General features: G+C 41.3%; 1 protein-coding gene across 5 annotated transcripts in view; it reads left to right on the forward strand.

The window, feature by feature from the left end:
• Positions 1-3827: 3827 nt before the first annotated feature.
• The window catches only part of Nfrkb (nuclear factor related to kappaB binding protein), a 37282-nt gene continuing 17810 nt past the window's right edge, over positions 3828-23299 (forward strand). For 2 of the 5 annotated variants that reach the window (XM_020166965.2, XM_020166966.2), the window contains exons 1-15: positions 3850-3953; positions 5130-5289; positions 6269-6424; positions 9666-9867; positions 12977-13104; positions 14353-14527; positions 15054-15191; positions 15772-15845; positions 17933-18017; positions 18339-18519; positions 18768-18876; positions 19049-19175; positions 19425-19490; positions 22844-22923; positions 23032-23078. In XM_020166965.2, the coding sequence (XP_020022554.1) occupies positions 5269-5289; positions 6269-6424; positions 9666-9867; positions 12977-13104; positions 14353-14527; positions 15054-15191; positions 15772-15845; positions 17933-18017; positions 18339-18519; positions 18768-18876; positions 19049-19175; positions 19425-19490; positions 22844-22923; positions 23032-23078 (1589 nt within the window). In that variant the 5' untranslated portion in view covers positions 3850-3953; positions 5130-5268. Of the gene's footprint in view, positions 3954-5129; positions 5290-6268; positions 6425-9665; positions 9868-12976; positions 13105-14352; positions 14528-15053; positions 15192-15771; positions 15846-17932; positions 18018-18338; positions 18520-18767; positions 18877-19048; positions 19176-19424; positions 19491-22843; positions 22924-23031; positions 23079-23299 lie in introns of all 5 variants that reach the window. The other 3 variants (XM_020166967.2, XM_074066333.1, XM_020166968.2) reach the window with 2 other exon arrangements.

Genomic DNA, 23299 nt, shown 5'->3' on the forward strand with positions numbered 1-23299 from the left:
GATGTAAGTTAAAGACTTCCTTGCAAAAATTCTCTTTAACCAGTACATCATGTTCAGCTATCAAGAAAAAAGCTTAGGGGCTGGGGATGTGGCTCAGTGGTAATGCAGTTGCTCAGCATACATTAGCAAGTGCTGGAGAAAAAAATTACAAGGTATACATACCAAAAAATGAAAACCACAGCTTAAAGAGACAGAGCAAACATCAGAACCGGATATGACAAACATGTTGGAATTATCAGATAGTGAATATGAAACTTGTCAGAATCAAAATGGAGTTACTTGTGCCAACCCTAACAAAACAAGTTAGGGTTGTGAGGGAAGGTTTTAACATACTACTGCCTGATAGTAATCATCACAAAAGACTTTAAGGCCACAGCCTTGCACAAAGGCAACCACACCTTATACTCCTTCTATAAGGTCATCTTCTCAGCAATAGCCCATTTAATCTTAACAGTTATGAATTCTTATGGCAAAACATTATCGCTTCAAAATATATTGTGTCATCCTCCTTATTTTGCCTTTAAGAGTTTTCTCTTCCCTTAACCTCTTTGAGTACACTCATAGTTTATTTTGGCATGCATACTCCCATTGTAATGTTATTCTAGTCCCAAATGAATGTTATCATTTTTTGGAAAATCTCTCTCTAGTTGTTACTTAGGCTGACAGTAAATTCAAATAATCATGACCAATATGCTAAGAGCTCCAATGGATAAAATAAAGAGCATGGCAAGGTAAAGGGTTAATATACAAAAATCAACCATGTTCCTGTGTACCTGTGAAACTGAATGAAACTGAAAATCCTAATTCCATTTACATCAGCACCCTTGATAATGAAATACATATAAATCTAGGAAAATATGCACCAGATCTATGTGAATGGCAATAATAATAATAATAATAATGGGACATGAATGTAAAAAGGGGGATCAGTGGAAGAGGGAGGAGGAAAGGAAATGATACTTAGGGGTGAAAGGGTCGAAGTATAGTATGTACATATGAAGACAACTTAATGAAACCCACCATCATGACAAATAAAATCCCCTCCTGTTAAAAAAAAAAGTGAAAAAATAAACACTGATGGAAGAAATCAACAAAGAAATAAATGGAGAAATATTCATGATCATGGATAGGAAGACTCAATATTGTCAAGATGTCAGTTCTTCTTGACTTGAGCTATGGATTCAGTGCAATCCCATCCAAAATTCCAACAAAGTACTTCTTTGTGGAGATCCCAGCACTTGGGAGGCTGAGGCAGAAGGATCACAAGCTTTAGGCCAGGCCTCCCAAATGCTGGAATTACAAGCATGGGTTACCATGCCCAGCACCTTTTATTAAGTTTTAAAATAGAATAGTGTCAGTCCTTCAACTTGGTTCTTCCTTTCAATATTTTATTGGCTATTCTGGGTCTTTTGCCTCTCCATATAAACTTTTGAATCTGTTTGTTGAGCTCCACAAAGTGCTTTGTTGGGATTTTGGATGGGATTGCACCGAATCTATAGCTTAAGTCATGCTTGCTAAGCAGGCACTCTGTCACCTCCAAGTCATGTTCTTGTTGTTGGTTTGTTGTTTTATTTTGTTTTGGTGCTGATGATTGAACACAGGTCTTCTGCATGCTAAGCACATGCTTTACCCCTGAGCTACACCTCCAGCTCCAGCTGCACAAAAATATAGTCAGCTGATCTTTCACAAAGGAGCAAAGACAACACAATGAAGAAAAGACAGTCTTTTTTGATAAGTGGTGATAGAATACTTGGACGTCCACATGCAAAAAGTAAATCTTGATACAGACCTTACACCCATCACCAAAAGTAACTCAAAATGCATTAGAGGCCTTAATACAAAATGCAAAACTATGAAACTCTTTGAAGATAACATAAGGAAAAATCTAGATTACCTTGGGTTTGGTGATGACTTTTTTGGTGATGACTTTTTAGATATAACATCAAGGGTGCAAATCATGAAAGAAATAATTGACAAGCTGAACCCTATTAAAATTTTCTGCTCTAAGAAACTGTCAAGAAAATGAGAGCAACAGACTGAGAGAAAATATTTGCAAAAGATATATCTGATAAGTCTATTACCCAAAATACACAAGAACACTTTAGTCAACAATAAGAAAACAAAGAACCCTACTAAAAAATGGACCAAAGATTACTTAGCAAATAATATACACAGATGGTAAAAAACATATGAAAAGATGCTTTGTTATCAGGGAAATCCAAATTCAAATAATATGAAATACCACTGTGGAGCTATAAGAATGGGCAATATCCAGACAATGACAACATCCAATGCTGGCAAGAATGTGGAGAAACAGAACCTCACTGCTGGTGGGAATGCAAAATGGTACAGCCACTTGGGAAAGGAAATTGGAAATTTCTTACAAAATTGAACTTACTCTTTTTTCCATATGATCCAGCAATTACCTTCAAAGGACTTGAAAACTTGTGTTCACATAAAAACCTGAATGTGGGTGTTTATAGCATTTTTGTAATTGCCAAAATTTTGGATGTAACCAAGATGTCCTTCAGGAGGTGAGTAAATTGTCACTTGAGAAGGGGAGTAGACTATGGCATGCAGACAATAGAATACTATTCCATACTTAAGTGAGTTATTAAACCATTAAAAGATGTGGAGGAAACTTAAACGCTTATTACTAAGTGAAAGAAGCCAGTATGAAAAAGCTACATATTGAATAATTCCGACTTATATGATGTTGTGGAAAGGCAGCACTATGGCTACCGTTAAAAGATCAGTGGGAAGAGGAGGGGGAAGGGGATGACAAGCCCCAGGGGAGAGGAAAGGATTTTTTTTTTTAGGCCAGTAAAACTACATTACAATGTAATGGTGGATGATGATGTGTCAATATAAGTATCAATTGTAAGAAAGGAACCACAGTGGTGGGGGGTTTTGATAATGTGCGGAGGCTATGAATGTGTGGGGGTCAAGGAAAGGCTGCTCTAAAAGACAAGATCTAGTTAAAGTTACAATTTGTTGTGTTTTAATTCTCTCTCCAGTCTGGTCATAGTTCCAAGGAAGGGGAAATTTTGATGGAAACTATGGAATGACGTTCCACTGCCATTTATACAGGATGGTTTCTAATGCAAGAACCTCCAACAGTCTATCCGGAAATAAGAGCATCCGTGAGCCAGTGGAGGAGCAGAGATTTGGCTTTATTTGGAGACCAGCGTTTTCCATCAAGGGAGGGACGACGTTTATACTTAGTCCTGTCTTCTCTGACCTACTTACTTCCAACGGAGAGAACTGAGGATGGTCTCTGCAGGGCGAGGAGAAGCAGCTGTGGAGTAAGTGGTGTGACGCTATTGTAAATAAAACGCAGTTGAGAGGAAATGGTCCATACGTAACAAGAACAATATAGACTTTAACTTAAAAAGTACTTTTTTAAATGTTTGCACTCTACAGACACTGTGAGCCCGGGGAGGGGAGGGAAGACACTCATGGCGGAGGTCCACATTCTCCTTACTGAACCCCAAGAAACCAAGATTTCCTCCACTGTAAAAAGAGCACTGTGAGCATAGCTTCAAGTACAAAGATGGTATATGGAAGGTGATTCATAATGCCTGGGGCAGGGTATGCTCTCTGCAAACGTTCGCTTCCAGAGCCTTCATTCACCGCCAGGCAGAGGAAACCCACATCGTTTCTGCCCTCCGGGAGCCCCTAACAGGTGAGACCACAACCGACCTGAACCTGCATCGCCGAGACTCAGCCCAGAGCCAGCGCTTCTCAGCCAGACCCCAGCTCCCACCAGCGCCGCTCGAGGCCCCGCCCCGTAGCCCCTCCCATAGCCCCGCCCCGACACGGTCGGGCCCCGCCCCTTCCGCCAACGAAGCGCGGAGCGTGCACGCACCCAGACGTCTTGCGGGAGCGAGCGCGTCGGGGAGCCCGCGGCTGGAGAAGCGCAGCGGGCTGGGAGACCGGCGTCTGTGGTTCAGGTGAGGGCGGGCCTGGGGCGGCGAGAGGGTTAAAGTGTAGTCTGCAGTCGGAGGGAGGAAGTGGGTCCCTGAGGTCGCCGTTCTCGTCGGCAGGGGTCGGGAAGCCGGGCGTGGGGAGCGGGGAGGCCCGGGTGGGTGAGGGTTAGGGTTAGGCACGGGGTGGGGGAGGGGCGGGGGCGAAAGGGGCCGGGTGCATGGGGGTTCCGGCCTTGGTCCGAGGTGAGGTTGGGTGGCGGGTGGAGGTTGCTGCGGAGGGCGACGGATTTGCAGCCTGAGGTTGCTCCGGAAGGAGCCAAGGGTTTAATTTCTGCTTGGGGAGGGTCCAGGAACGGAGGTCAGCTCGGTTGCAGAAGAAAGATCTTAGGAAGAGGCTTCCTGGTTCCCGAAAGACGTCTAGGACACCCCAACACTCAGAGACCATTGCTTCCGGGGTTCCAACACTCTGGTAGCTGCTTGCTTTTCGTGCTGTGAGATCCTGTTTAGAATAGTGACAAGGCAAAGATTGTCACGGAATGTATTACATTTAACTAAATACCTATTGTAATTGAAGAAACTTGGGAGCAAGCTGTGTCAGTTGCGTCCGTGTCACACGAGATAATGACTGTGCGTGTGTTACTGTGTCCTTAGTCAGGTCTGTGGAGAGGATCTTACTCTAAGCATCAAGTTGCTTCTGCATTATTTTTCCTATTTTAAAGTTTTGTTAAACTCACGTGCCCTTTCACCTGCATCAGGCAGGCACCAGGCCTCTTGAGGGTGTTCTTGTTTCACTGTGGGCTGTAGGAAGGTAGGACACAGGTGCTGGGACCACTCAGACGTTCTAACCTAACAGTAATCGTTCTGTTGTAGCTTTACTTAGATCTAAAATCTCTTCAATAGAATTTGAAATATTTAGTGGAAAAGTGCTTCATTCTATATGTAGTATTACAGGTCTGCTTTTTATCATTTGAGAATTTTGGAAATGAGAAGTACCTGCATTAAATGACATATAAACTGTCATTTGGCTAGAGATTATTCAGTTCAAGATTCCTATTGGAAATAACATTAGACAGGCCCTGGTCCAACTCTTCTTTATCTTACAGATAAGGAAATTGACATCTTGTGAGGTAAGGTTTGCAGAATGTCTGGGCTAGAAGTCTGGTGTTTTGACAAAGTCCATTTTTTTTCTTTCTATTTTAGTATGCTGTTAGTCCATTTGGTAGGAATAAGAGCTAGAGAATATAAATGTTTGTAGAGTGATTGAGCTCAAGTTCCTGTTGGGATTGTTCAGTCCTGTGGCCTCAACTTTACACCTGATTCCAGCCATCAGCTTCGTGAGATGCTCTCTGAAAATGTTTTAGTAAGTAATTTCCTACAGGTGGTCAGCACTGTTTAGTTATTACAGGAAGGAGAAAAATAGCACTGATTTATGTGATTGTAAAGATCAGATGGACCAAATAAAATGGATTGACTGCTGGCTTTTCTGGTTGTCCTGGTGCTTGGAGCCTCAGGAGTTTGTGTTTCTTTTCATGATTTAAATTGAGAGTTTATGCAAGTGGTATTGTGTATAGTGTTAAGAACATGGATTTGGATCTAGCATGGTGGTTCATACTTAGAATCCCAGCTAATTGGGAGGTTGCAGTTCTAGGGCAGTCCAGGCAAAAAGTTAGTGAGACCCTCTTTCAACAAGCAAGGTGGGTGTGATCTTACATGCCTGTAATCCCACATAGGGAGAGGTAGGAGGATAGCATCTGAGACTGGCCTCAGGCAAAAAAACAAAGAAAATCCTCTATAGATTTGCAGGTAGTTAGACCTAGGTTCAGTGTTGTCTCAGGACTTGTTAAGTGTAATAAGTACTGTTGCAGTGAGATACATGAAAAGTCTGGTGCTTAATAAGCCCACATGAAGTAACTGTTCCTGTTAGTGTTTACTGGAGTATGTGGATTTCCAGTCACTTTGTAGTAACAAAGAATTAATTGCTAAAAAATATTCGAGAACTTATGTTGTAATAGAGAGATTATTGATTTGAGAACTCTAAATTATGCACTGATATGGTTATCATTTAATTTCTGAGTCTCATTTCACTCCTTTGTAAAATGAATGTATGAAAAACTTAACGAATTTAGTAGTTACTGTAGAAGTGTTTTGAGAAAAGAGTTCCACTAAATAAGACTTGAACATTCCAGTGGGAGTGCAGTGGTAGAAGGGAGGGAGAATAGTTGTTTAGCTGTAGTTAGGGTATAAGGTTAAGATATGAGTGGATTTGAGATTGAGTATCTTCTGGAAGAGTGTTAGCATCAACCAGATTTCTGACTCAAGATGTGTGTTTTTGTCTGTAGAGTACCTGTGGAGAAGAGACAATGGATTCCCTGGACCATATGCTAACAGATCCCCTGGAACTTGGTCCATGTGGAGATGGTCATGGCACCCGCATTATGGAGGACTGCCTGCTGGGAGGCACCAGGGTCAGTCTGCCAGAGGACCTTCTGGAGGATGTAAGTAATAACGTTGTTTTTCAAGTGTCTCCCTGCTCCCTCCACCCCATCAGCTTTTCCACAGCAGTTGTTCTGAACCTTTCTGCTCTGCCATGCCTCCAGCCCTCTTTTTTCTCTCTCTCTCTTTTTTTTTGGGGGGGGGGTTGTTGTTTTTCTCTCTCTTTTAAGTGTGAAGTATAGCTAGTATTCTGATTAGGGAAGAAAGTATAAGCTACATTTATGTGTTTAATAGCATGTCAGCATAACTTGATACCATAATGTAAGCTCTATTTTTTTGGTGGTACTAGGGATTGAACTCAGGGCAGATGTTCTACACCTGAGTGACGCCCTCAGACTTTTTTTTGCTTTAGTCTGTTTTTCAGATAGGGTCTCTCACTTTTGCCCAGGGCCTGCCTCAGACTGAGATCCTCCTATTTCCACCTCCCAAGTAGTTGGGATTTTATAAACATGGACCACTATGCCTGGTCCTAAGCCCTTGTTATTTTTAACAAGATAATTTTCATGAATCATAAAAAGCTGGGCCAGGTGCAATGGCACACAGTTGTAATCCCTAGCACTTGAGAAATTGAGGCAGGAGGATTACGAGTTCAAGGCCAGCTTAGGCTACATAGTAAAATCCTGTCTTAAAAAGAAAATAAATGGCTGGCAGAGTGGCTCAAGAGGTAGAGCGCTTGTCTAGCAGGCGTGAGGCTCTAAGTTCAAACCCCAGTACCACAAAAAAACCTAAAAATTAAATTTGAAAAAGGTTTTCTATTTTAGGAACACAATTATATATGTATTTACATTTAAATGGCTACCATGTTATGAGTTATTTAACAAAACCTAGACATGTTATCTCTGTCCATAGGGTAACTCTGTAACCTTATAGTCAAATAATAGTACATGCCCTGGGATAGGATGTTAGCTTGCCTTTGACCACTTTCACAGGCACGATGTCCGATCATCATTATTAAGGTGGCTTATGTGCAAGGAACTATATATGAAAACATTGATTTAAGCAGCATATATTTTGTTTGCCATATCTTGAAAATAAAGACTGGTATAGAGTAAGCAAATACCTGTGTGTCACCTAGTTTTAGGAGATAATTTCATTTAGTTATATTTCTTTCAGATTCTTCCATAATATGTCAAATATTCTAGATAAAATGAAAGCTGCCATTGTGCCCTTCTCTGATCCTTCCTCCTACTGCAGCAGCAACTGTAGGCAGTTGTTATATATATTTCCCATTCTTTTTTTTTTTTTTTTTTTCCTTTTGTGATGGGGTCAGGCTGTGTTGTCTAGTCCCATCCATATTTGCATACTCTTTCAAGGAACCTTTGTCATTTATGTAGTCAGCAAATGCTTATCTTATTAAGTGCTTGCTCTATGTCAAACACTGAGTTAGATGCTAGGGATAAAATGCTGTGCAAAAAATAAGTTTTGAGGAGAAGATCTTGGACATTGTGTCTGAGTGCTTTTGGTCTGTTCATGCAAAGCTGTCTGGCAGGTGTTTGGATCACTGAGTTTGCTCCTGTTTAGAGACACTTTCTGGCTCTCCTTTATCTTTAGGATAAAGTCACAGCTACCTAACAGTTTTATAAGTCCTTTTCTCCTCTGCTATCTACTGGCTTGCCTACCCTCTCTGTTCTTGCTCTACTCAGACATTGACTGATTTTTTTTTTTTTTTTTTTAAATTAAAGGTGAAATGTGGGCTTGGGGTGTGGCTCAAGTGGTAGAACACCTGCCTAGCAAGAGCAAAGCCCTGGGTGCAAACCTCAGTACTGCCAAAAAATTAAAAAAAAAAAAAAAGTGAAATGTATTACACATAATAAGACTACATAAATTGCGTTTATAGACAGGCACCAGTGGCTCACACCTATAATCCTATCTACTCAGGAAACAGCGATTAGGAGGATTGTGGTTCAAAGCCAACCCAGGCAAATAGTCTGTGAGACCCTATCTAGAAAAAAACCCATCACAAAAAAAAGAGTGCTGGTGGAGTGGCTCAAGGTGTAGGCCCCAAGTTCAAACCCCAGTGCTGGGGGAAAAAAAAAAAAAAAAGACCCTAAAAACATGCATATAGCCACCAATAGGATAATAGCACTACCAATAGCATTTAAGCCTCTGTGTACCCTATCTCCATCTTATCCTTCTCCATTTCCCCCACCGGTAATTCCTCTTGTTTTGTGTACTTTGCTGTCCTTTCTTTTGTTTTTATGGCTTTAGTCTGTGGATTTCTAACCCTTTTCCCATCTTTTTCCTAGCCCTTTAACTATCTTATCCCTGTCTCTAGTGGATCTTTTCTATGCTGTATGCTTCTGTATGAATCAGTACTTCTTAAACTACATTGTATGTTTCATTGTTGCCCCTCCAGATATACATATGCCAGTCTAGCTTAGTATGAATATATATCCAATATATAACTAGTGAGTTGAAAATGAACTCCCTCCTGCTGCTTCTCCCTGTTAGCAGGTGACCTCAGCTCCTCAAGCTCTTTCCTCTCATGTTAACTTTTTCCTGCTACCCTGTTTAAGCTGGATGCAGGTATCCTCCATCCTACTATTATTGGCAGGGATGGCTTCCAGATGGGCTTCTCTCTACTGAGATAATTTTCCTCTGTATTATTATGTACTGTTAGTGTGGCTTATGTGTCATCTTTTCTAATTTTTGAGAATTAATAAAGGTCATTTGAATTTTATTTTTTATGTTTGAACTCAGGGCCTCACCTGTGTCAGGCAGGTGCTTTACTACTTAAGCTATGTTCCCAGCCCTTTTTCCTTTAGTTATTCCTCAGATGTGGGTCTCACATTTTTGCTTGGGGTTGGCCTCAGATCTTGATTGTCCTACCTGTGAAGCCTCCTGTGAAGCTGGGATCATTGGAACGCACCACCACACTTGGATTATTAATTGAAATGGGGTCATGCTAACTTTTTGCCTGGCCAGCCTTGAACTGCAGTCCTCTCAATCTTTACTTCCCAGGTAGCTGGAATTGTAGGCCACCATACCCAGACTTTTTTTTTTTTTAAATATATATATTAGTGTAAACTGTACAAAAGGGTTTCGTTGTGGTATTTCCATACTGCCATTTTAGTTTTGACAGCTTAAGCTAGAATGATTGCACAACGAATGTGAATGTACATAAAATCACTGGCTGGTACATTTAAAAATATCAAAATAGCAAATTTTATGTTACATATATTTTACTACACACACACTTAAACATGTATTTATCTGTTAACTTTTTTCCCTAAATTTTCCTAGCCTGAGATATTCTTTGATGTCGTCAGCCTTTCAACGTGGCAGGAAGTACTAAGTGACTCCCAGCGTGAGCACCTCCAGCAGTTTCTGCCTCATTTTCCTGTGGACAGTGTGGAGCAGCAGAACGGGCTTATCCTTTCCCTGTTCAGTGGGGAAAACTTCCGCTTTGGAAACCCTCTGCACATTGCCCAGAAGCTTTTCCGAGGTCTGTAACTCAGTGTTCTGTTTTTGGTAGGGTAGGGGTAGGGGCATGTTTACTTATGTGGGTACCCCTTTCTTTGTTGTATTGTATTCATTTCTATGTACAGATACTGATCCAGCAGAGAGTGGTTTGGTGTAATACTTTGCTGCCTGTGCTTTTTTTTTTTTTTTTTGCATGAATGAGATATATTTTATTTAGTGATCAAGACTACCACATATATTTAGTTTTGATCTGGGATAAATTCTAAATCATTTGAAAAAAACTGATCCCTTCATGTCCCTGTTAGATTTGGTATTCACTCGTAATCAAGCAGTTCGAAGAGCATGTTATCTACATCACACTGTCAGGATTTAGATTTTTTGCTCCAATCTTTTATTTAGAATCCTTTGGCAGATGAAGCTGTTGACCTTAGTTAATGAGAAAACAACTGCTTTTCTATTTTGATTTCGAGTTAATATTTTCCACATGTCAAGCACATGCGGAGAAAGTTTTTTTCAAAAAATGATATTAAACATTTTATTTATGTATATATATATTGTTTTTTAATGGTCCATGGAAATATTTAGAAAACTGAGAGCCATTTGGAGCATTCACTTTGTTTTTAGAAAAAAAAAAATTCACCCCTGGGTATTTCTGTGGATGGATCAACACTGTGCTATTTTTTTTTTTTAAAAGTAAGATTTGATTGACTTACATAGAAAAATACATAATATAAATTCAACTTTATACCACCACCCAGAACAAGAAATAAAACTTAACCAGCATCCTAGAGGTCTTCTTTATGCTGGTCTTTAAGCTTTTTTTTTCTTTTTTTCTGGCACTGGGGTTTGAACTCAGGTCCTCACATTTGCGAAGCAGGAGCTCTTACATTTTGAGCCACTCCACCTGCAATTTTTTGTGAAGGGTTTTTGGGAGATCAGATCACTCAAACTGTTGCTCAGGGTTAACTTTGAACCTCAGTCCTTCTGATCTCTGCTTCCTGAGTAGCTAGGATTACAGGCATGAGCTCGGCACCTGGCTATAAATGCTTTTTTTATATAGTCTTACGTGGAATACATTTCACTTTTTTTTTTCTTTTTTTTGCAGTACTGAGGTTTGAACTCAGCTTGTTATTTGCTTTTTCTTCCTGCACAAAAACATGACATTTCACCACCAAGCACTTCAACATATGTCTCTCCCTCTCTCTTTTTTTTTTTTTTTTTTTTTTTTTTTTTGTTGGTGGTACTGGTGCTTGCTAGGCAGATGCTCTACCACTTGAACTACTCTGCCAACCCATTTTGTGTCGGGTATTTCCAAGATAGGGTCTCGAACAGTTTGCCCCAGTGGCTTTGAACTGGAATCCTTCTGCCTCCTGAGTAGCTAGGAGTACAGGTGTGAGCTACTGGTGCTTAGCAACATGTGTATCTTAACAAGAATGTTCTCCCATGTAATCACATTTCCCTTAGCTGAGAAATTTTATGTCCATGTTATGGGATATTCCATGTTCATATGATTTTAATTGTTCCTGAAATGTCCTTTGTTGCTTTTTAAATCCAGGATCCATTCAGGGATCAGTATCTATGGTATGTTTGGGTCTTATGTTTCTTTAGCTCATTGAATAGAGTATACTCTGCCCTTTTTGACTGTCTTTCTAGACACTGGTTTTTTTTTGTTTTTTCTTATTTTTATTTTTTTTGGTGGTACTGGGGTTTGACCTCAGGCCCTTACACTTGCTAGGCAAGTGCTCTACCATTGAGCCACTCCACCAGCCCAAGACACTGGTATTTTTGAGGGTCCAGGACACTTGAATTGTACAGTATCCTGCTTTCTGGGAATATGTCGTCTTGTTGCTTTATGATTAGGTTTGAGTCAAGTTCTTTTGGCAAGGATGCTACCTGAGAAATGTCCCTCCTATTGTGTCATCTCAGGAGGCAGATGGTGTCAATTTTTGGTCATTGGTAAGGGCTATGTGTGATTTGGTTAAGTGGTTGCTGCCAGACCTCTTGATTGTAAGGGCATATTCTCCCCCCCCACCCCATAATTAAGCAATTTGTCAGGTGATACATTGGGATCAAGCAATAATCTTATTTCTCTAAAGTCTTTATATATATATATATATATATATATATATATTTTTTTTTTTTTTTTTTTTTTTTTTTTTTTTGCTTCAGTGGTGATGATTCTTTTCTGAACCACTTATTACTTCTTGGGTTGTAAAATGATTTGGGACAACTTTTAATAAGTCTCAATTTTACCCTCCTTCCCCCTTTCTGGGGTGACTGTATTTTGGCATCATGACCCCAAACAGCTTTGAGTTGTGTTAAACTGGACAACTTGACAGTTGCAAAAGACTAGAAAGAGCAGGCCATTTCAAATCTGTTATTATTTTAAGGATTTAAAATTAGTATCCTCATTTTAATTTTTGTAGTTCTGGGACTCAAACCTAGGTCATTATGCATGCTAGGTAAGTGCTGTTCCACTGAGCTACATCCCCAGCCCCTTTTGCTTTTTAAGAGACAGGGTCTTGCTATGTTGTTCAGGCTGGCCCTGAATTCCTCATGGAATTCTCATGGTTCTCCTGCTTCAGCCTCCAGAGTAGCTGGGGCAACAGATGTGTCATTGTGCCCAACTGCATTCCCTCCTTTAATGGGTTATTAGTTTAAAGAAGAACTGCCTTCTGTGGTTGGCAGAGATCTGTTTCATTGAATGTGAGGCCTCAGGTAGAAATACACTGCCTTCCTTTCTTATGGAAACAAGTGGAAAAGCTGGTTGGATTTAGAGGATTATGTATGGGACTGTATGGTATTAGTACTGTCAGCAGGGCTGAAATGCTTCTCCCAAACTCTGGTGAATATACAAGCAAGGAAGGTCAAAGTCAGAAATTGCTCTGTATTTCACTGAGTAGTGCCATATTTTAACTCTAGTTTTGTTGAAGATGATGACATTACTGTGACTATTACGGTTATCAGCCCATAATTGAGCTATGTTGTTTTCAGCATTTTTTTACTTTTGGTTCTTTTTTCTCATTCTCTTAGTCAGTTTTTTCTTTACATCTGTGCTACAACCACATCTTAAACACTCATTAGATATGTGTGGACTGATGCAAATGCAGTTGTGCCTCTATTTTTTTAAGATGGACACTTTAACCCTGAGGTGGTCAAGTATCGGCAGTTATGCTTCAAGTCACAGTACAAGCGGTACCTCAACTCTCAGCAGCAGTACTTCCATCGACTGCTAAAGCAGATTCTTGCCTCCCGGAGTGTAAGTAGTGCTGGATACTGGATATATAGAATGTGGTCAGTAAACTCAAGTGATACAAAAGATACCACTTAGAAAAGAAGTGCTGTCAGCGGGGTGTGGTGGTGCATGCTTGTAATCCTAGCTATTTGGGAGGCTGAGACTGGGAGGATTGCCATTCAAGGCCAGCCTGGGCATATAGTTCATGAGCCCATCTCCAAAATAACTAGAGCAGAATGGACTGGAGATGTGGCTCAAGCCATAGAGTACCTATTTTATCAGTGGGAAACCCTGAGTGCAAACCTCAGTCCCACTAATTTAAAAAAAGTGCCTTGCCATGACACAGTTAAGCTGTATATTTTCTTATAATCAATTTTAAGATATATTCTTATCTTAGATGTTACAACATGAAAAAGAATGTGCTTCATAAAATTAACAAGAAATAGTGTGTTCGGCATTTACTAAGAAAACAAATGGGTTTCAGATCCATTGTGGGTTATTGAGAAAAACCAGGATGTGTTGGAACTGAAGTGCCTGTGTGCAGAAGCCTCTAAATTCTGTGACGCATGTGTGGACAAGAGAGCTCAGTGATTTCTGGGTCTCTCCCAGGCTGGTAATTCTCAAAGGCAAAGTTGTTCTGAGTTCTTTAAGAGATTCTTTAAGCTTCAGTATAGAAGTTCTTTAATGTTTAGTCTAAGTCATTCACAATGGAGAAATTCAGTGCTCAGATTTGGGATTTTTTAACCATGTCATACGCGCTAAGTATTCTCTGAAATGCTTGGAACCAGCAGTGTTTTGAATTTTAGATTTTTCTTCAGGCTTTGGAATATTTGCATGTACATAGTGAGGTATCTTGGTATGGGACCCAAGTCTAAACACAAAATTAACTTATGTCTCACATACACCTTATACACATAGCCTGAAAGTAATTTTATGCAGTTATTTTTAGTATGCTTTTGGGGTTTTTTTTGTTGTTTTTGGCGGTACTGGGTTAGTGTGCTTTTGTTTTCACCTCAACCTGTTACATGAGGTCAGGTGTGTAATTTTCCATCTGTGTTGTCACTTTGGCATTCATAAAGTTTCAGATTTTGGATTTTTGTATTAGGGATACTCAACCAGTAATCAGTGTAGGCCCTTTTTATTTGTACATACTCACATCTACATCTTTTTTGTTTGTGTGTGATCTGGTGGGGAAATTTTTTTACCTTTGAAGAAACAGATTGTACAGAGAGCAGCTTTGATGATGACATGCACTCCAATCTGATCTCCTAGGATCTGTTAGAGACGGCCCGCAGGAGTGGCCCGGCCCTTCCCTTCCGGCAGAAGCGGTCTTCGCCATCCCACAGCCCTGAGGAGCGGGAGTGGCGGACCCAGCAGCGCTATTTGAAGGTCTTGAGGGAAGTGAAAGAGGAGTGTGGCGACACAGCACTGTCCTCTGATGAAGAGGGTGAGCATTCTTGGGCACTTTAGGGTAATTGGGGTATTGGAGCAAGTGGTAACCATTTATCTTCTGGTAAAGAAGCTCTCCAAGTTGTCTTGTCTTGGGGGGTGGAGAGTGGGACTCATTGGCCCTTAGTCTTTGAGTCATTGAGACATTGCTGTCAGGTGGGAGTGTCTCCATGCCCTCTTTACCCCTGTGCTCATGTGGCACTTGAATTAGATGAGAACCTCTTGGATGGATCCCTGCAGAGCAGGGTCTCTCCACAGTAGGTCTTCTGGTCCCATTGTGCCACTTGAGAGAACTGCTTTTCCCCTTACAGGAGAGTAGTAGTGACTGTTGGCCTGCTGCAATGCGACCCCATCACTCTGTTGAAGTCTCTCTCCTGGAAGAGCCGTTTAAATGATCTAAGTGTGCTCCACCTCATCTGGGGAAGGGTCAGAAAGAAATGTGGAACCCTGGCCTCCATGTTGTTGGCTTAGCCCTGTTGAACCCAAATGGCCACTTACCCAGTCTCCCCTATTGGAGTCCACAGCCACGTTGGATTTACAAGAAAAATTTTCTTTTGAAGATCTCAGCTCATGGCTTCCAAGCTCTCCAGCACGTTCTCCTAGTCCTGCGGTGCCCCTGAGGGTGGTGCCCACGCTTTCCACCACGGATATGAAAACTGCAGGTGAGAACTGTGAACGGATTTTGCTGCTGTTTGGGGAAATTGCAGTGTAAAAGTGAGATCTTTTGAAGGGAGGTGGGGATGGAGTTTTACTTGCTAGGAAATGGCAGTGCTCCTTAGAAAGTGAGTGATTTAGAGAAATTTGTATACCATTGCACATTTTTACAGGTAGAGGCAATTCTAACTTTTTTCCTTTGTTTTGAAAATTGTCAGGAGCTGATCAGCTGGTATTTGGGGCTATAGAAAGCAAAATCTTGAAATAATTACAGTAGGGGAGAATTCGGTAATAGAATGGGTAACCAGAACCATAGCAATTCCTTAGACTATCTGTGAAATTGGAGAAGAATCTGTTTGAAATGGTAACCAAAGGACAATGTTGAGAAGATGTAGTATGTTTTTAGACTAGCTAAGTAACCAGAGACATGTATTGGTAAGTGTATAGAAAAGTGGAAGTGCTGATCCTATGACTAAAGATTTTTGGTACTTGTTGTACACAGTCAGAATGCTCCAAGTGACTGAGATTTAAATTAGAGCATCATCATAGTGAATGACCTAGTCCATGTGGTGGTTCCTTTTCTCTCAGATAAAATAGAACTGGGAGACAGTGACCTGAAGACAATGTTAAAGAAGCACCATGAGAAGCGGAAACATCAACCAGTAAGATTGGGATGGGAATGGTCATGCATGGTTTTCAGGCCAGTCTGTGGTTTTTCTATTTTGAGTAAGATAGCAGGTAGTCACCACCTCATTTGTATTTCCTTGTTATCATTGCTAAGGAAGAGGAGTAACCAGAGACTAGTCAGCATCAAAGATGTGAGATTCCACAAGTGCTTTGACTTTATGAAGCATGCTTGACAGTGTCTGCTTCAGTCTTTATGATGACACTGGTTTATGAATGAGTTGTTATCTTCATGTTGTCTGTGCTCAGAGAATAATCAGCTTGTCCTTGGTTCTGCAGCCAGTAAGTGGCAGAGCCAAGCATCAGATCCTGTGGTTTCCCCACTTTTCATTGACTCCATTATTCCATTCAGCCAAATTTTTTTTTTATTCGTGTGTACATACAATATTTGGGTCATTTCTCCCCCCTTCCCCCCGCCCCCTCCCTTACCCCTCCAACCCCTCGCTACCAGGCAGAAACTATTTTGCCCTTATCTCTTAATTTTGTTGAAGAGAGAGTATAAGCAGTAATAGGAAGGACCAAGGGTTTTTGCTAGTTGAGATAAGGATAGCTATACAGGGAGTTGACTCGCATTGCTTTCCTGTACGTGTGTGTTACCTTCTAAGTTAATTCTTCTCGAACTAGCCTTTTCTCTAGTTCCTGGTCCCTTCTCCTATTGGCCTCAGTCACTTTAAAGTATCTGCTTTAGTTTCTCTGCGTTGAGGGCAACAAATGCTATCTATTTTTTTGGGTGTCTTACCTATCCTCACCCCTCCCTTGTGTGCTCTCGCTTTTATTGTGTGCTCAAAGTCCAATCCCCTTGTGATGTTTGCCCTTGATCTAATGTCCGCATATGAGGGAGAACATACTATTTTTGGTCTTTGGGCCAGGCTAACCTCACTCAGAATAATGTTCTCCAGTTCCATCCATTGACCTGCGAATGATAACATTTCATTCTTCTTCATGGCTGCATAAAATTCCATTGTGTATAGATACCACATTTTCTTAATCCATTCGTCAGTGGTGGGGCATCTTGGCTGTTTCCATAATTTGGCTATTGTGAATAGTGCCGCAATAAACATGATGTGCAGGTGCCTCTGGAGTAACCTGTGTCATAGTCTTTTGGGTATATCCCCAAGAGTGGTATTGCTGGATCATACGGTAGATCTATGTTTAGATTTTTAGGAGGCCTCCATATTTTTTTCCAGAGTGGTTGTACTAGTTTACATTTCCACCAGCAGTGTAAGAGGGTTCCTCTCCCCCGCTCCGCCTCCGTCCCCCCCACAGCATCCTCGCCAACACCTGTTGTTATTGGTGTTGCTAATGATGGTTATTCTGACAGGGGTGAGGTGGAATCTTAGTGTGGTTTTAATTTGCATTTCCTTTATTGCTAGGGATGGTGAGCATTTTTTCATGTGTTTTTTGGCCATTTGAATTTCTTCTTTTGAGAAAGTTCTGTTTAGTTCACTTGCCCATTTCTTTATTGGTTCATTAGTTTTGGGAGAATTTAGTTTTTTGTTCACTCAGCCAAATTGAGGTAGCACCAAGCCAGAGAGTATAGTGTGGAGAAAAGAGCTTGTGTGAGGCAGGGGTGAGATGGGAAGAGTACCATGTGGGAAGTCAGAACTGAGTTCTTTGTGTCTTCTCCATTTTCTCCCATATCAAGCAGGTCCCTTAACTTCTCTGAACTCTGTTTCCAGACTTTTAAATACAGCAGTGTGAACAGGATTATTTAAAATACAGCAGTGTGAACAGGATTATTTAAAATACAGCAGTGTGAACAGGATTATTTAAAATACAGTAGTGTGAACAGAATTATTTAAAGAGCGCAGGAGACAAGGGTTGCAGAGGAGCTTTATGGATTGAAATGCTGTACACGGGAAAGCCAAGACTGGGTTTTCCTGTGTACCATTATTTTAAATTTTAAAATAATTTAAATTCAGTTTTTTAATGTTTTAAATTCAGTATGATTTTGTCATGTGTACCTGACATCTAATTGTATCTGCTAGGTAAATTGGCATAGTCCCTATCAGTTTTTAATCCCTTTTTGGGCCTCCTTAACCAAATCTCTGAATATCACATCTAGGATCACCCGGACCTTTTGACAGGAGACCTGACCCTCAGTGACATCATGACCCGAGTAAATGCTGGCAGGAAGGGCTCTCTTGCAGGTAAAAGACTAAGTTCCCTCCAGGTAGCTTTTGCCTGTGTTAAATTGTATGAACTTGTTTACATGTGTCAAAAATAAATAGAACCATAGCGTCCTTTGTGCTGATCACCTTTATTATTACCCTCATGAATTTAAAATCAGCACAACAGATCATTAGATGTTAAAATTAAGATATAAATCACTCATTGAGTTTGGTTAAAAAAAATCTAAATCTCTTATTATTAAGACTTTTCTAGTTTTGGTGGGCCTTGGAAAAAGAATATGCAGATCACTTCCTGATGTAGGAAATGTAGTTCTGTGGCTTGTGTTGTTTTCTTCCCAGCTTTATATGACTTGGCAGTCCTTAAAAAAAGAGTGAAGGAGAAAGAGGACAGGAAGAAGAAGAAAATAAAGTTGATCAAATCGGAAGCAGAGGATCTGGCTGAGCCCCTAAGCAGTACTGAAGGGGTCCCACCTCTCTCAGAAGCCCCATCTCCATTGGCAATATCTGCTATCAAGGAAGAGTACGTGAGCCATAGAAATTACATGTTATTCAGGGTGGGAGGTTAAGCAGAGGGTTATACCCAATCCCTTGGGGCTTGTGCGGGCTGGTTGCATGTTGGAACAGTAAGCCTTGAGTCTCAGTATTCCTTCAGGAAAAATGTATCATATGCCCATTTCTTGAGTTCTTACGACTGGTAGGAGGCTTAGGGGACCTGAGCCAATCTATAATGTATTCGAGGTTGTTCTTACATTTTTCTTCTCTCATTAGGCCCCTAGAAGACCTCAAGCCTTGCCTTGGAATCAATGAGATATCTTCCAGTTTTTTCTCTCTTCTGTTAGAGATCTTGCTGCTGGAGAATCAGGCCAGCCTTCCTATGGTAAGAGTTCAGACCTTATTATTTAGATCTTTGGTGGTCTCTAGCCTTTGGATTCTGCCCAAAGCACTATAGCTAGCTTGATTTGGGACTTAGGAAAACTAGACACATGTACCCAGCTAGCTCTGGCACATCTCTGGAATTGCTGGTAACTGGGTTCTGTTTTTCCTTTCAGCTGGAGGAGCGGGTTTTGGACTGGCAGTCATCTCCAGCCAGCTCCCTCAACAGCTGGTTTTCTGCCGCCCCCAACTGGGCTGAGTTGGTATTGCCTGCCCTACAGTATCTTGCTGGAGAAAGCCGAGGTAAGGGCCTTTACTTTGAAAGGTCTTTATGTTTTTCCTTTTTGGTCTAAATAATTCTTTCAGTAAAAGGCAGCTGTGCTCATTTGGTACATGTGCCTTTGCATCATGCCATGCCATGGGCAACTCTGCTCTCCTGATATACCATAAAACACTCAAAAACTCTCCAGGAGCTCGGGGGTGCAAGCTGTTTGTTTTGATCTTAGCGCTTTCTCTGCAGTGTGCCCTACTCATGTGATCCATTTCTTGCAGCTGTTCCTTCCAGTTTCTCTCCATTTGTTGAGTTCAAAGAGAAAACCCAGCAGTGGAAATTGCTTGGTAAGTAATTTATACTATCTGTCTCTTACCTAAGCTTCTATTGCCTTTCAGTTAATACAGATAGGCAGTTTTAGATCTTTTCTCTGTGAAGGAATCTTTCAAGATCTCTTAAAATGGAAATGTATGAGTTTTACCCCATACACCCCCAACTGGACTTTGGCTCATCAAAGCTGAAGTGGAATGGCCCTTCTATTATGATGCAGTCAGGTGATAGCTAAGTTTAAGTCTGCAGGGATATTTTAGAATAGCATCAATATTTATATTAGCCAAAGCAGTTTGGGATTAGTATGCAATATAGTTTTTATTCTCTAAAAATGGGCTTTGCTATTGAGGATAATGTGCGGTGAGATATTGGGCAGTCTCATATAAGCTATTTCTAAAGAAGAAGCTCCTCCTTTTTGTTTTAAATTTATAAAACCTGCTTAGTGTGTGAGCTGTGATAACATGCAACTAAAGTAACTACAGATGTAGAGCCCTGATACAGAGGGCCAACTACATAATAAAGGTGCAGTTACACTTTCCCCTAGAAAGTATCATGTGAAGAGAAATGGGGCTGAGGACTAACCCTGGAGAAACTCACAGTAGAGGCAGCTGAGTTCAGTGCATGTGGAGAGGAAGTGGCTATAAAGACAGGAGAAAAGCCTGAGATTGTTAATTCTTAGAAACCAAAGGACTAAAGAATTTTAAGAAGTGAGGAGCCTAGATTATTCTTAAAAGATTCAGTAAGATAAAGGTGAAAGTTTGTGGACCTGGAGGAAGTTGAAGTTGTGAATTTTTTAGTGAGAGTGACTCCTTAGCGAATGATGAAGGCTGAAGACAGTGTGAACTGAAGGTGACTCATGATGTTGGCTTTGCCCACCAATTCTGCCAAGCTGGTGGCTGGAGTCAGCCATGACAGGAATATGTACACTCGTTCAGCACACTGTTTCTTTCCCTTTTTTCCTTTTGGCATTTGGAAATAGGATCTTACTGTGTAGCCCAGGCTGGCCAGAAACTTAACTGCACAGCCCCAGCTGGTCTAGAACTCACTATGCTCACTAAGTAGTCCAAGCTGGCCTTGAACTTGAAATCCTCCTGTCTCATCTTCTTAAATGCTGGGATTACAGGTGTGTTCCACCATGACTGGCTCTTATGGGGTTGGCTGTATCTGTAACACTCCTGTTAAGAAAAAAGGCAGAAAGTTAACTGTTTCTTACAGGACCAGGTAATAAGTACTTTATCTTGTGGACTATATGCTTTCTGTTGTTACTACTCACCTCTACCATTGTAATGCAGAGCAGCTAGACAATAGGTAAACGAACAGGTGGTGAGTTTGTTTTCTCTTGAAGCACACCATGGAAATCTGCAAATGCCACCAATCAGGGCTGCCTTCTTATAGCCAGTTGAATCACAATTTACTGATGGTTAAAGAGTCAATGAATCTGAACAACTTTTTCTGGAAGATTAACTGGGGTAGTGGAGGACAGTAAGGGAGACTTGTGACCAAGAGAGAAAATGTTTAAGCTGAGTGCAGTGGCCCATGCCTCTTAATTGAGAGGCAGAGAGTGAGAGGATCATGGTTTTTGGCCACCTCACACAAAAAGTTAGTGAGACCCCTTCTCAACCAGTAGCTGAGCGTGGTGTGCATCCTTGTCATCTCAGCTACATGAGAAGCATAAATAGGTGGGTCTCAAAAACATTAGGCTCTGTTCCAAAAGTAATCAAATTAAAAAGGACTAGGAGCATGGCTCCAGTGGTAGAAGACCTATTTAGTAAGTGTGAGGCCCTGAGTTCAACCCCCAGTACCAAAAAAAAAAAAAAAAATTAAACACTTTTTTGGAGGTACTGGGGTACTAGGTGTTGAACTCAGAGTCTTGCATTTGCTAGGCAGATGCTCTACCACATGAGCCACTCCACCACCTGAGGAATTTTTTTTAAATGGGAGAAACCTTGGATGAGTTTGTGTTTAATGGGAAGTGTGTTATGGAGAGCGGAGGTTGAAAATACAGGGAAGAAGTGAAAATGCATCATAACACATTTCTGAGAAGGGGCAAGGATTGGCTCTGGATGGCAGGAGTCATATTCTTGTTACAGAAGAAGTGAAGGAAGAAATGGATCTGCAGCAGTGGTCCCTGTGGGAATTTTGGTCTGTTGACTTTTTGTTGTAAAGTAGGAGATGAGAATGGTGAGGTAGTCTGCTGTGGGTGACAAGGGAGGTTTAAAGAGAGTGGGAAGATAGTCATTATGGACCATGTGAAACAGTGTGACCAGAGATGCCACTGGAGGCTGCTCATTTTTCACCTGTCAGGGCATACATTGCCTGTCCCTAAACCTTTTCTTCTGGCAGCCATTAGTTAACCATTTTGCAGCATGGAGAATATGGATAGTTCAGAACTTGAATTTTTGCTAAATGAGAGTGATGCAAAGATCAAAGGGCAGAGGCAAAGACATTTCTGTATTGGGAGGCATGTTATTGATATGACAGGCTTGGAATCTGCACATAGGAATACAGATAGAGGGTTAGAGGTCTAGCTTAATGTAACACCACACCGGAGTGCAGGGAGCCTTGGGAGAGGAAGATTGGGCTACAGGAAAATCAACTGGTTCGGAAGTGGTCTTTCTAGAAGGCACAGCGGGAACAAGGAAGGGTGGTCCTGGGATTAGAGTGCAGGGGACCTTGGGGATAGTGGTATTGGTTGTACTGGGTGTTCTCCAGTCTCCTGGCCTCTTTGGGATATGTAGCTGCATTCTCACACAGCAGCCCTGGTGCTACTGGTCCTGTGGTGATTCTTGCCTGGGAGGGAGATTTAGGTACCATTACGAATCAGTTCAGACACTAGGAGTCTGAACAAAGTGACACAAGATGGGCACAGAGTATTTTTCTCCTTCTAGGCAAGCGGCAGAGTCAAGTTTTTTCCTGTCTCAGCTTTCTTACCGACCTGCCAGTGTGTAGTAGAATGCCTTTGTGCTCCACTAGCCAGAGGCCTTTTCTCACTGTAAGAATGGGGTAACTGCCCTGGTGTAATCTATTGTAGCATATTCTGTACCACTTTTAAAATTGTTTTAATATATGCTCTTTTTTTTTTTCACTTGACTGTAAACACTATGCTGGCAGAGACTGGGTTCGTTAAATGGCTCTGGCTTTGCATGTAGTGCCTGGCACACAATAGCTACTGTTGAACCAATGATCTGGAGAGGTGGCATCCAGGAGTGGTGGTCCATGCAGCAAGTAGAAGGGCAGTATACGTGCAGAGGATCATTGTGACAGGTCCTGATGTATTCTCTCTGTGGCATAGATAGAGCAGGTAAAGAAAGTGGGATTCTGAATAGACCTTAGAGTTGCTTATTTTTTGTGTCTCCCTCCCCTCCAATAGGTCAGTCCCAAGATAATGAAAAGGAATTAGCTGCACTCTTCCAGTTATGGCTTGAGACCAAAGACCAGGCCTTCTGTAAGGTATATTTTTAAAAAAATACCAGCTCTTTCTCATTGGGTTTACAGACTCCTCAAAGTTAGTGAATATTGTTCAGTCCATTTACCTGAAAATGTTTTTCTTTTCTCCAGCAAGAAAATGAAGACAGTTCAGATGCCACAACACCTGTCCCTCGGGTGTGAGTATAATGTTCTAATGGTGGGTGGTGTCTCATGAAACCGTGGTTTACTGTGCTGTTGTGGTTCTACTGACATGTACGTTAGCACTGTGATGAACCTTAGAGTCCCTAGGAGTCAGCTTATTTTCACCTATCTGATGAGGGCAACACTGGCTTATCAATAAAGAGTGGTTCCTGTGGAAGGGGTTCCTGATTGGGGGAAGGGATTGTAGAGAGAATCT

Source organism: Castor canadensis, chromosome 2, assembly GCF_047511655.1.
Source record: "Castor canadensis chromosome 2, mCasCan1.hap1v2, whole genome shotgun sequence".
Classification (NCBI taxonomy): domain Eukaryota; kingdom Metazoa; phylum Chordata; class Mammalia; order Rodentia; family Castoridae; genus Castor; species Castor canadensis.